Here is a 12,906-nt window from a genome sequence, read left to right as displayed (position 1 = left end):
CTTTCGCGATATTGAGGGCTGCGCCAGGATGCAAGGTGGTCATGCAGGCTCGCAGCAACACAGGTCGGGCGTCTCGAATGGCAGTGTGTGGAAGGGGACGCCTATGAGTGCCGAAGCGATTTCTTGGGTTGCCCCACAACGCCGCTGGTAAGCCCAGCCAATTAGCTGGTCTCGTTGCGTTGCCGGCTTCTAGAAGAGCAGGCGAGTTCTGTGCGGATCGGCCTACCTGTAGACAAAATGCAAAATTAAAATCAATTTTTTATCAAAATTGGGATTCGGCTTTACACAGGTCCAGAGCCCACAACTCATCCCGTCGGCTGGCGGTGAGGCCGCCACATTTCGGCTGGGCTGCGCCGCTCACAGGTATCGCGGCTAGACGGAGAGGCAAACCTATCGCCTCGCCAGGTTTGCTAGAGTCAAAGGTGTACAAACAAATCTGTTCGCTCGGCATGGTCTCGTATGTCTTGCGTGTATGCAGCTGGGCGGGCCTCGCCTGGCTCTCGACGAGGACAGCTCTCCTTCATCGAGAGATGGTTCCAGGTGGATTCCTTAACGACATGGCTCTCTTTATCGTGAAGCATTCTGTACGGATCGCCAGCATTCGCGCGACCAATCAGGTCACTTCCAGCCCGGGTCTCTGTGCGTCCTCGCACAAGAGGTCGACCGCAAATTCGTATCGGTTCTGCACGATGGTAGACCACTGCACTGGCCGAGTCTTAGTTCTTTTGCCGTGTACTGCGAGCGAAGTCCTGCTGACGTCTATGGTACAGAACACAATGGCAGCAGAGTCGCACAATCGTCAAGGTTGACCTCGATCTACCGGGCAAGTTGCGGGCGAATCGGCGAGCATGCATACATGCACTTGCGTCGAAGCAGCACCGGCGTCAGCTGCATACAATCGCAGCTGTTGCTGCACTGTCATACGGTGTCACACCGTGTCCGGTACGGCACAATTGCTCAATCGGGCAAGATTTCAGTCCAGTACAATTTAGAACTGTCTTGTAGCGCCTGTGGCCTGTCTGTCTGAAATAGCCGAAACTGTTGAGGCGGGCACTGTTTGACTTGCCTGGATTTCCGCTTCTTCTGTGCGGTGGTGGATGTGCTTCTTTGCAGCTTGTCTCATGCAATCTCACCTCGGCAACCGCCAGGATGTTCAAGCTCGTTCGGTCTCTTTGTCTCTCGCTTTCGCATTTGTTCTCGACCCCCTCTCCTCGCTTAGCCTTGCGTCTCCAGAGCCAAAGCCGTCGCTGATGGCCAGCGGCACCTTCCTAATCGACGTGACTAGCTCGCCTTGCCTTTGCTTCCTGCTTTCTACGCCACTCGGCTTGATTTCATCGTCCGAGCGCCAATCAGCTGAAGCATCATGCTCGCGGCTTTTATCGCTACGCCCGACACAATGCTTCGCAGAGCGTCCTCGGAAGGTCTCAAGTTATCGCTTGTCTCACACTTTCTGTGTTGCGTGCTCCCTGTCATTGCCGCCCAACGAACACATCTTCGGCTCAAGCAGAGCGCATCCGACGTTGTGCGTACAGTGCTCGCTTGCGCTCCCTCCCAACTCCGCCTGCAGTCCCCTCCGTCGGGCACAGAAGCTCGTCCGCTCCAATGCTTCCGAGCTTCCTTCCTATCATGCTTGCCTATGCGATACCCCTTCGCCCTTGAGCTCGATTCATTCATAAAGTCGGACATCCCTTCGGAATCCATACCCTTTCCTCCCTCTTCCACGTCCTCAACATCTCAACACCTTCCCTCGTATCTCTACAACTACTTCCTCAATACCCATTCTGATACTCCCCTTACAAGTGCAGCAGCAACGCATTCTGCGCAAGCACGGCCTCCTGCTCATAACTAGACGGCATCGCTCGGACCGCTTCTAGACCGCTCGATCGTTTTGTGCATGTGCGGCATCGACCCCGACGATTCCCCAGATCAACCGCACGCTCCTCCTCGCTCGGCTTCACGCCTAGCTTGATCGGCAAGACACGCATCAGCTAGCCATTCGAGGCCTCAGCGCAATTTGCCTGGTCAAGTCCCACTACATCCTCCAACAACCAGTCGCTTGCTCCTCTGCAACGCTTCTCGTACCCGAATCTCTGAGCGACCTTTGGCGTACGTTGCCGTCGTTGCAAACGCACGAACCCCTTTCTGCTCGTCCTCGTCGCTACAGCGACGTTCCTCAGCCTTTGTCATCCACCGTCGGCTGCTTTCTTCTGCCATCCAGCGGCCACGTCGAGAAAGCTGAGACGTCTTGCCGACGCACTGGCCCCAAAAGCAGCTCTTGACCCCCGGTTGCTCGGTCAACCCCCACCTGCCTGTCCGAATGCTTTGTTCTCAACCAGAATCGGCGCTGGCACACACTTCGCTCAAGCGCGTCAACGAAGAGTCGAACTCCATCCTGCAGGCAGCTGCCACCATCTCCAATCCCCAGCAGACTGCTGATCACCCTTCGCCCTTTTGGTTCTCCTCCCTCCCCTCCTCCTCAACTACTTCCAACGAGCTCTCGACGCCCAAGACTGGCTCCCAGCTGGACCTCGATCTCGTCCAAGCTCACTCCGGCATCGACTTTTTCCAATTGGGTCTCTCGTCCCTAGACGCCAACTGTCCTCTCTCTTCGAGCCCCCTTTCAGCAACAACCACTTCCGGCATCTGTGTCGACCAGTCTTCGCCAGCCATGAGTACCGGCAGCAGCTACAACTTTAGCACGCCTTCGCTACACCAGCTTCCGACGCTCCCAGGATCGTTGGCCACCTCTTCGCCCAACGTCGGCAGCGTCGGTACAGCAGAAGCCAACAGCGCCATGGCGTCTCCGTCGCAGCACGAGCAGAATTGGTATCCTCAAAGCCACGACAAGAAGCCATTCGATGGGCCTGCAGAAACCTCGTCCTCGACCTTCCAGGCCCCTTATCCGCACAGGAGCAGCATGACCACGAGCAACTACCAGAGTCAACAGCCGCAACAACCTTATCACCATGACCTCGACTATCAAGCCCACGGCGCGCATCCCGGCGTGTCGCAGTACTTCCAGCATCGAGCTTCCATCTCGGGGCCTCTGATGGAGTCCCCCTCCTACGCAGAACGCTACGAGAGCGCGGCTGCTGCTCCTGCGCCTCCACGCCTTCACGGCCTGGCAGCCTGGGAGAACGCCTCGGGATCTGCACGTCCACACACGGCCGATGGGTTGTTCGGCCACTTCGGAGCTGTCGGCCCCGCCGCTGGCTCGCACGATGCATCCGCAGACACGTCAACGGTGAGCAACTCTGCCGGATCCAGCTCGCGACCTTACACGCCTGGAGGTCACGGTGCTGTCATCGACGCTTTTTATGCTCAGCGGCGTATGTCCATGCCGGATCCTTCCGCCGCGGGACCTGGCAAGGTATTTTCATACATGACTTCGGGCGAAGATGGCGGTATGGGTACGTCGTCGGGCGCCACTTCGGCTTCTCAGGGTTACGACAACCACTACTTTGGCGGTTACAGCGCCGGTGCCAGCAAGAAACGTCCTCGCCGTCGATACGACGAGATCGAACGTCTCTACCCTTGCAGCTGGCCCGGCTGCACGAAGAGCTACGGCACGCTTAACCATCTCAATGCGCATGTCGCCATGCAAAAGCACGGTCCAAAGCGCTCGCCCAGCGAGTTCAAGGATATGCGCAAGGCGTGGCGCAAGCAGAAAAAGGAGGATGAGCACCGACGACAGTCGCGACAGCTCAGCTTGAACGACTCGGCACTGCGTCCCAGCTACAGCGGATCGGGTTACGGCGGTCTGCCCTCGAGCGACTCGTTCGGCAGCACTTCCGGCAACGCTTCGGTGCTTCCGATCGCACCACCTCCCGCCTTGCATGGCAGCGGCGGCACCCTGCCCGGCATCCCTGGCTCCTTGGCCCATCTGAGCCGCTACAGCATGTCATCCGTGTCGACTTCGAGCGCATCCTCGGCTCAGCAGTCGCCGTTCTACCTGACCGGCTCCTCGGCTGATGGCGCCCACAGCCAACCTACCGGCGCCAGCGCTACGCCTCTGCAGTACTCGAGCAGCGACGGTAGCAAGCTCGGCTACGCCCCCTCGTCCACTGCAGCCCATCCCGCCACCAGCACCGCCAACTCGCAGTACCCATACTTTGGCGCGTACGTTCCTGCCCACCGTGGCAGCGTTCAGTAGTCACCTTTCTCGTAGTCCCTCTTGCAACGGAGAGTTCGCTCAACCCATACAATCTGTTGCTCCGATCATGTTCTCTCTAATCTAATGTCTCTTCGCGAAGGTGTATCACCATATGTTTGCCCGCAGTTTAGTATAATCAATCATACACTGATCACAATCACAAATGTGGACTGGGTCTTTTGTGATTGCTTGCTGACGCCGCATGAGGGAAAAACATTGTGAACAGATCGCATCTCCGGATGTTGCGGCCCATATCGCAAGCCCTACGTTACTTGGCCCCCTCGCGCTGCAAAACCTTGCTAAAGGCATCCCTCAGATCCGCCCTCAGATCCTCAAACTCCTCCAACCCGACACTGACACGCACCACCCTCGCATCCTCAGTCGGGTCAGACTTGCACCGATGCTCCAACAAGCTCTCCACGCCACCCAACGACGTAGCGGGGGTGAAGTAGGTGGTGAGGTGCGGGATGAACGTCGCGTATTCCGGCTTGACCGTTCGGAAGGCGAAGGTGGGAGCGTGACCGCCGGGCATCTGCTGTGCCGGGTCGAAGGTGGGGTCTTCGGGTGCGGTTCCTTTCGTCACCAGATCGTCCAGGTCGGTCCGCGGTTGCAGCGAGGAATGGTATGTACGAGCGACGATCTTTCCACCTGCGAAGGGTTCGTCCTCAGCTGCAACTTGACCATCCTGGTTTGAGCTGAGCGAGTGCAGCCACGCCGCTAGCAGTGTCGCGGTACGAGACTGCTTCTGCACCCTCACCGTCAGCGTTCGAAGCGATCGCAGCAGCAGGTAGGCTTCCATGCTCCCCAAGTTGGCGCCGAAGTAGGTTCGATCCGTCCACAGACTGGTCCACTCCTTCTTGTCCTTCACCGCCAGCACACCGCAGAGCAGATCGGAGTGTCCGCCGAAGTACTTGGTTCCGGAGTGCATGACCATGTCTGCCCCTTGCTCGAACGGGTCTTGCAGAGGAGGGGGAGCAAAAGTCGAATCGACGACGACGTGGGCTCCGGAGACAGCTTTGGCTTTGCGAACGTACTTGGCCAGATCTCTCGCCTCGCCAGAAGGGTTGAGTGGTGTCTCGATCCAGACCAGCAGACCTCCTCGCTTTACCGCTCCCTGTCCTTCATCCACGTCACTGCCCTTGCTGCCATCGCTGGCTTCCGCCACCGCAGCAGCATAATCATCGTCGAGATCGATCATCTTCACGTTCCTCCCACGAGCGTACAGCTTGATCGACACGTGCACTCCGTGGTATCCCTTCCTGATCGCGATCACCGACGGAGCATAGTGCAGCACAGCAGCGTGTGCCGCAGAGATGCCAGAGCTGTAGGTCAGCGCGTGCGACTTCATGATCTGCGAGAGCACCTTTTCGCAGCGAATGTTGGTCGATTGCGAGTAGCGCGAGTAGATGTGGAAGCTAGGATCCTGCATGTCGAACTCGGCCTCGCCCTTGCCGACATCCTCGAGCAGCTTGGCGTTCGCCGAGTCCGGATGCGGCGATCGAAACGTCGTGGAGAGACTGATGGAGGGTGCCACGGCATAGTTGTCGTCAGCGAGGTGGTTGGGGTGGTCGGCGTGCAGTGCAGCTGTCGCCAAGCCTGGTGCAGGCAGCGACGCTGCACCGTTCGGTGTACCGTTGGACGACATGTTGCTTCCAGATGCCTAAGTGATGGTGTTCGGTTTCGATGGCGATATGACAGAAGCTAAGAAAAGCGGAAAAGGTGGCCAAGGTTCGGCTTCAGTTCGGACCAGACTTTATTCTGTGTTGGTCTGCCGACGGATATCTATCGGCGCTCCTCTCTGTCTTTGGTACGATTATGAGCGCGAAAGATGTGCACTTTCCGCCGAGTCACTGCGAGACGTCGCCGCTCAATTTCGCGGCGTCTTCTTTTTTTTCATGCAAGGTTGCCTCTCGTTTTCCATCCTCACCTCGGGATGCTTCCGATAGCTTGGCTTGGCTACCTGACCGGCTTTCAAAACGGCCCGCCTTGGCATGGCCTGAGATTGCTATCACCTGTCTGGACTGCATGAATCAAATCGCCTCTCTATGATATGCTGATATGGTACAGAGTCGTTTGCTGATGCTGATGATATTGAAATGCTACTATCGAATGCTTTTGTGCGATTTACGGGTCTGCCGGTCTCTGGTCAGTCGCTGAGCGCGATCAGAGATTGACTCCACTGGATCACCCTCGGATGCGCCATGACCTTGTCGGGTCGGAAACCTAGCACCTGGAGCCCTTCGAGCGAAGTGGCTCGCGAGAGAGCCACGTACGCCTGTCCCTTCTCAAACACGCGGTTGAGGTTGATCTTGCAGCACGGCAGCGTCTGTCCCTGCGACTTGTGGATCGACATGGCCCAGGCGAGAATGAGAGGCACCTGCGTCCTCGACGCCTGCACCTCGCCGTCCGGCAGCTCGGTCTTCCACGACTCTGGCCGCGCCAGATAGTCTCGCGTCTGGCCGTTGGCCAGATGGAAGCGCACCAGCGGCCACTTTCGCACCGCAGAACGTTGCGCCTTGTCTCGGTCCTCTTTCTGGAACTCGGCGGCATCCAGTGCGCCCGTCTGCTTGTCGTACTCATTGTCGTCCATGAAGTCGATCACCTTGCCCACGGAGCCGTTGACGAGGGTCTCGTCCAGGTTTTTGATCAACATCACCTGCGCTCCCTTCTTTAGGTTCAGCACGGACACGGCAATAGAGTGCGAAAGGATCCTGTCGCGAGCCTCACCCATCAGGGTGCCACCGTCGACGGCACGGTAGCTCTGCGCTTCCGCCTGAAGCGCCAGGAGGCGGCCCGCGTTGGCCTTGTCCACTTCCTGGCGCATGGGGAAGAGCTCAGTGGGAACGATATCGTCATCGTATCGCGGCACCCTCTCGAGCTTTCTGAAAGCGTCGATCGTCTTCTGCGACAGTTTGCCGAAGCGCATCTCGTTGAGCATGGTGACAAACGATTCGTCCTTCTGTCGGAAGACCTGCGTTAGGTTGACCTTGTGCTGCACCACGCGGTCCCAGCACTGTGCATCAAAGGCAAAGGTGACACTTCCTCCCGGATTGACGGGGGGAAGCTGGAAGAAGTCGCCCGTGATGACCACCTGGATCCCACCAAAGGGCTTGTCCGGCTTCTTTCGGATGAGCCTGGCGACCTCCTCCAGCTTGTCGAGCAGCGCCGGATCAACCATAGAGACCTCGTCGATTATGAGTACCTGTGTACGCTGCCACCGGGCAGAGGACTTGCGCTGCTTGCGAATCTTGCTCAACAGCTGCGCGACAGGCTCTTTGCCCAGACCGATGCCTGCGAAGCTGTGAATGGTGACGCCGCCAATGTTGCAAGCGGCGATACCAGTCGATGCAGTGACGGCGACGGACTCGGGACGCTTGGCATGCTTGCGTCGTAGCTCTTTGATGATCTCTCTCAGCAGCACCGATTTACCTGTACCAGCCGAACCGGTGAAGAACACATTCTTGCCTTCTTCGACGACCATGTGCAACACCTTTCGCTGCTCCTGCGACAGAAAGATCTTGTTGACGCTCTTCTTGCTATCCAGCGAAGTCGCGCCTACAGCAGAGGGCGATGCTCTTGCTGCATTCGTCTGACCAGTCGACGAGATGAGCGAACTGGACTGGTATGCGGCAGGGTCGTTTCGCCTTTCGCTCTTGAGCTGCGACGCCGTCTTCATCCAAGGCATCGAAGGCGCTGATGACGTGCGACCGTAGGTGCTTGAAGATCCCGTAGCTGGGGGCCCGACGCTGTTCCTGCTCAGGCCGGATGCGTTCGCACTGGAGCTACTTCGCCCCTGTTGACGCTCGTACGAGAACTGTGCCGCGAGGTCGGTGCTCCTGGATGGGTGGGAGGCTGGTCGAGAGTACGATTGAGCGGAGGGGCAATCTGAGGAGCTCGCATTTGGGCGCGCCCCGCTACCGTAGCCGGAGCTGGAGCTTCTCTGCATGCTCGACGCTGACACGAACCCAGTCTGCGGCTGAGCCGAGCCGATCGTCGATGAGACTGCGATCGATGCTGCGGGTTTGGCCTTCTTCTCCGGCGGTGCGGAGACTGCGTTCTCTTTATCAGAGTCGACGGCGTACGAGGTGAGCTTGGCGCTCCTGCGAGGCGGCGAAGGCGAGTCGGACCATTCGTAAAATATCTCTTGGCTTGAAGGCGGACCTGGAGTGCCCTTGCTGGTGGTGCTTTGAGCTGACGAGCCGAGGTCATGCTGATTGCCCGACCATGTCCGTTTCAACGAGCCGAGCGCCGAGCGGACCTGCGTACGGTCGCTCGAGTGGCTTGATGCGTTGCTCCGTGCGTACATGGTGATGTGTGTGGACGCAACGGACCGGTCGAGATGATGGTAGTGAGGGAGAGGAGGAGGAGAGGAGCGTGCGGAAGGCTCAGCGGCTGCGGCGGCGTTGGGCTCCGCTAAATTTAGGCTGTCACTGATTGTTTGCTGCGCGAAAGTGTCACTCGCAAATTTCAGACGCGACAATCACAACAGCGCGTCTCGCCTCAACAAGTGTTGTTTGCGTTGCCGGCTACTGTCGACCCTCAGAGGCAACGGTCATTCGAAGTGGTCGTCTTGCTCACTTCGCAGCGTCGGCTGATGTATTCTTCCCCGAGCGGTCGTGCTTGCTCTTTCCATGATACAGTAGATGAAAGTGTTCGCTTGGATGCGTTGTAACAAGGCCCTCAGTAGGTGCGGGACATGCCGTTCTTGCTGTGGGGTTATTTTCGACGCCTTGATTTGTGCCACTCTTTTCTGCACCACACGTTTGTTTCATATCCCCCTTTTACATCACGGACTGACACATGTCGCTCTTCAGGGCGCGATCGATGACACACGCTTACGTAATCCAGAAGAAACAAAAAAGAGAAGGGTCGGCGGACGTCTCAAGGCAGAAGTGTAGGGCCAAGGACATCCTCGAGATCCCGAGATGCAAGCATCTGAACGGTGATCTCCCGCTAGGAAAAAGTGTATGACAAAATAATCCTCGCCGGAGCGAGGAGAAATAGATGTCAATCTATTTAGAACAGATACTACACATGATCTAAGCCCTGTACGAGGTTAGGAATTGCCAGAAGGAGAAAGAAAGGCGGATGCAGTCAGCAACATTGTCCACTAGAAAAGAGCTGAGCTGGCGTAGGGGGTCCACGTACAATAGGCCAGAAGAGTGATTTGCGGAAGGGTGGGATGCGGCAGGCCCACAGGAATATATACTTCCCTGGGTCCGCGAAAAAGTGCTGCGCCTGCCAATGCGGTCTTGGCGCTTGAGGGCAATCACTTGCGCAGCGCCCGGAAATGAGCACTGCACGACCATCTTTTCGAGTTAGAAGGGTCGGAGAGAAATTTTGAGACTGTCTCGCCTGCGGAGCGTTGGACGGCTTGTGCGCGTGTTGTGTGTGATTTCATCGTACAGACAAAAAGAAGATGCACAGCCCAGCCCAGGGATTGACGGGCCGCGCTTATTTTTTTGTGGACGAGCATTAGTGACGGGCCGACAGAGTTTGCCAAGCCGAGCGGATCGTCATCTCCTTCCGATCAACCTCGCACCACCATTGGCTCCACCATCATCGAACACGCTGTTTCGACGACCCGACCGTAACTACCCTTCCCTCATTGCGTGCGAGCCATTCTTAGAAACGTTTCTCGCATTCGAGCAATCACTTGCTACCAAAAGCAAGCCGCCCAAATCCCCCTACATCATCGATAGCCGGAACGGCGTATCATAAAATGGCGGACGCAGCATCCACATCCGCACCGGCGCCGGCCGCAGCTGGTGCTGCCGCTGCTGAGCCGACTACTGCGCGCGACATTTCGCGAGACGGTGCCAAGATCGCCGACATGGAATACTACGACCTCCTCGGCGTTCGCGGCGACGCTTCCGATCTCGACCTCAAAAAGGCGTACCGCAAGGCGGCCATCAAGAATCATCCGGACAAAGGAGGTGACGAGGAGACCTTCAAGATGATTGGCGAAGCATATCGCGTTCTGAGCGACAACCACCTGCGTGCCGACTACGACAAGTACGGAAAGAAGAAGCCCACAGACGAAGTCGGACTCAAAGAGGCCACCGACATGTTTGGCAGCTTGTTCGGCGGTGAACGCTTCATGGACCTCATCGGCGAGATCAGCCTGATCAAAGACTTTGGCAAGGCGTCCGAGATTATGATGACGGAGGAGGAGAAGGAGGAACTCGAAGCCCAGATGAAGGCGGAGCACAAAAAGGCAAATCCTTCCGAAACCCCCGCCGCCGTCGATGCCATCAAGACCGATCTGCCTGCAGATGCAGCAACGGCTGGAGACGCTGCTGCACGAAAAGCTGCTGAGGCCGGAGCGACGTCGGAGGAGATCGCCGAAGCGAAGAAGAAGGAGGATGCAAAGCAGAAGCAAAAGCTGACACCAGAGCAGAAGGCCAAACTCGAGGAGCTCGAAAAGGAGAAGGAGGAGAACGAACGCAAGCGAGTCGAGGATCTCGCCGAAAAGCTCAAGGAGCGCATCCGACCCTTTGTCGACGCACGCAAGCCCGGCGACAAGGACGACTCGCAGACGCAGATCTTCGAGCGCAAGATGAAGGAGGAGGCCGAGGATCTCAAGCTTGAGTCGTTTGGTGTCGAGCTCCTCCATGCTATCGGCAACATCTACGTCATGAAGGCCACCACATGGATCAAGACCAAGAAGCATAGCATGCTCGGCTTTGGCGGCTTCATGAGCCGCATGAAGGAGCGCGGTGCGGTGGTAAAGGAGACGTGGGGCATGCTTGGCTCCGCGCTCAACGTCAAGGCATCCATGGACGAGCTTGCGCGCCGCCAGGAGAAGGGAGAGATTCCGGAGGACGAGTTGCGCGCTCTCGAGCAAGACATGAGCGGCAAGATGCTGCTGGCTACCTGGAGAGGCACTCGATTCGAGATCTCGGGCATCCTCCGACAGGTGTGCGACAAGGTTCTCAACGAAAAGGGTGTCAGCGACAAGGTGCTCTTCAACCGCGCGCAAGCCATCTTGTTCCTCGGGATGATCTACAAGGCGGTTCAGCCCGACGAGAGCGACGACGAGCGACGCGAGCTCGAACGACTCGTCGCCGAAGCAGCCGGCAAGAACAAGAAGAGGGGCAAAAAGGACAAGAAGGTCAGCGGTACCACCACACCTTCCACGGGCGCTGCCGCCTCAGCATCGGCCTAGTCCTTTCCATCGCACTTCTACTTTGACCCTGAAGGGTTCATCCACTTCCCGACTCCTATTGATACCTGGTCAGCGCGTCCGTTGGAGGCCTGACTCACCTCATATTTCCTCTGCTCTATTCCCCTTTCGTCTGGGATTCGCAGCTGTCTCAATGTGTGGCGCCAAGTGCTCCTGCAATAGATTAGTCTTTTTCTTGAGATGCCAATGAAAGCTGTGACGTGCGACGCTGCTGTGCCGTCCTGGAGTGGTAGAGGCGAAGCGGCTGAGGCACGGCGATCAACTCGGCCAATTCCTGACAGATTCCAAACAAATAAGCCTTTTCCGCGGCTAAATCCTCGCTTCCGACTCAGCGAAGATAAGCGCATGTCATTCTCTTGATCGTCTAGCTTCACCTCCACCAACCGACATCTCGACGGCTCTCCAACATGGCGCAAGAGCAGCAACGAAAGAAGAAAGTCGTTTCGATTGCGCTGCTGGTGGCCGACACACCACCTCCGCCGGTCGTGGCAGTTCGAGGCAACTATACCAAGATCTATCCACGCTTCCTTCAAGAGTCGCTCAATACGATCAAGCGCCATCCGTGGCAGCCTCACGTCGAATTGCACATCCGATGCTACGATGTCGTCAACAAGATGGAGTATCCGGACGAGGGGCAGCTTGGCGATGGACTGTGGGACGCAGTCATGATCACGGGTAGCGCCTCGTCCGCATATCTTGACCTGGAGTGGACGAAGAAGCTCGCAGCGTTCCTGCGATCGACCGCCGAGAATCACCCTCTGGTCCGTCTCATAGGCATCTGCTACGGTCACCAGATACTTTCGCGCGCCTTCGACGGCGTAGTCACTTCCAATCCCAAGGGCTGGGAGCTTGGAACGCACTCCTGCACTCTCACGGAACATGGACGCGAATTGCTCGGCTACGACGGACCCTCGGATGGCGATCAGATGGCCATCCAGCAAGTCCACAAAGACCACGTCGTCGATGTTCCGCCCGACTTTGGTGGCGAGAGTTTCGAGAACCTCGCATCGACAGAGGTGTCCCCTATCCAATCGCTCATTCTCAAGTACCCGACGGAAGCACCACCTCTTCCCTCCACCGCTCAGACCTCCGCCTACATGGCCTTCGACATCGAAGACTCAGAGACCGCTTCTTCTGGCCCACATCCCTTGCGCTCGCTCCACGTACTGACCTTCCAGGGTCATCCAGAGTTCGACCGTGAGATCGTCGAAAACATCATCGAGGTCCGTACCGAGATGGGCATCGTAACGGGCGAGCTTAGGGAACGCTCGTTGGTCAATGCGAAAAAGCCGCACGACGGGCTCAAACTCGGACGTGCGATCCTAGCCATGCTGGGCGTAGAAGAGGCGCGCACGGATACAGGCGACGAGATGGTCAACGTTTAAGGACCCGCCCGCTGTGCCACAGGGCCTGTCCATGATTCATTGCAATACACACAACAGGCGAGGTCAAAATCCATCGACATGATGCCGAAAAAGAGGAGTGATTGTTCTATAGATTAAATACGTGTTACAATCGTTGAACGGAAGCAAGCCAACGAACGGGTGTGAGATCACAGAGAGTGACA

At 57.4% G+C, this 12,906-nt stretch overlaps 6 protein-coding genes across 6 annotated transcripts; 3 read left to right on the top strand and 3 right to left on the bottom strand.

The window, feature by feature from the left end:
* Positions 1 to 613: 613 nt before the first annotated feature.
* On the bottom strand, positions 614 to 1,191 carry PHSY_001041 (hypothetical protein; the record flags this gene model as incomplete). Its single annotated transcript, XM_012331673.1, has 2 exons — positions 614 to 759; positions 1,134 to 1,191. 2 exons carry the CDS (start codon positions 1,189 to 1,191, stop codon positions 614 to 616), a joined length of 204 nt encoding a protein of 67 aa, XP_012187063.1.
* Positions 1,192 to 2,317: 1,126 nt separating this feature from the next.
* Positions 2,318 to 4,153, top strand: PHSY_001040 (zinc finger containing protein; the record flags this gene model as incomplete). The annotated part of the gene is made up of 1 exon (XM_012331672.1): positions 2,318 to 4,153. One exon carries the CDS (start codon positions 2,318 to 2,320, stop codon positions 4,151 to 4,153), a length of 1,836 nt encoding a protein of 611 aa, XP_012187062.1.
* A 268-nt stretch (positions 4,154 to 4,421) lies between these two features.
* PHSY_001039 (hypothetical protein) lies at positions 4,422 to 5,798 on the bottom strand (the record flags this gene model as incomplete). Its single annotated transcript, XM_012331671.1, has 1 exon — positions 4,422 to 5,798. The coding sequence occupies one exon, from the start codon at positions 5,796 to 5,798 to the stop codon at positions 4,422 to 4,424; it is 1,377 nt and encodes a 458-aa protein (XP_012187061.1).
* A 501-nt stretch (positions 5,799 to 6,299) lies between these two features.
* PHSY_001038 (hypothetical protein) lies at positions 6,300 to 8,459 on the bottom strand (the record flags this gene model as incomplete). Its single annotated transcript, XM_012331670.1, has 1 exon — positions 6,300 to 8,459. The coding sequence occupies one exon, from the start codon at positions 8,457 to 8,459 to the stop codon at positions 6,300 to 6,302; it is 2,160 nt and encodes a 719-aa protein (XP_012187060.1).
* A 1,416-nt stretch (positions 8,460 to 9,875) lies between these two features.
* On the top strand, positions 9,876 to 11,321 carry PHSY_001037 (hypothetical protein; the record flags this gene model as incomplete). The annotated part of the gene is made up of 1 exon (XM_012331669.1): positions 9,876 to 11,321. The coding sequence occupies one exon, from the start codon at positions 9,876 to 9,878 to the stop codon at positions 11,319 to 11,321; it is 1,446 nt and encodes a 481-aa protein (XP_012187059.1).
* Positions 11,322 to 11,746: 425 nt separating this feature from the next.
* PHSY_001036 (glutamine amidotransferase) lies at positions 11,747 to 12,724 on the top strand (the record flags this gene model as incomplete). The annotated part of the gene is made up of 1 exon (XM_012331668.1): positions 11,747 to 12,724. The coding sequence occupies one exon, from the start codon at positions 11,747 to 11,749 to the stop codon at positions 12,722 to 12,724; it is 978 nt and encodes a 325-aa protein (XP_012187058.1).
* Between the last annotated feature and the right edge of the window lie 182 nt (positions 12,725 to 12,906).

Source organism: Pseudozyma hubeiensis (assembly GCF_000403515.1).
Source record: "Pseudozyma hubeiensis SY62 DNA, scaffold: PHS13, whole genome shotgun sequence".
Taxonomy (NCBI): Eukaryota; Fungi; Basidiomycota; class Ustilaginomycetes; order Ustilaginales; family Ustilaginaceae; genus Pseudozyma; species Pseudozyma hubeiensis.
The sequence above is the reverse complement of the archived record's forward strand: the minus strand, read 5'-3'. Positions and strand labels throughout refer to the sequence as shown.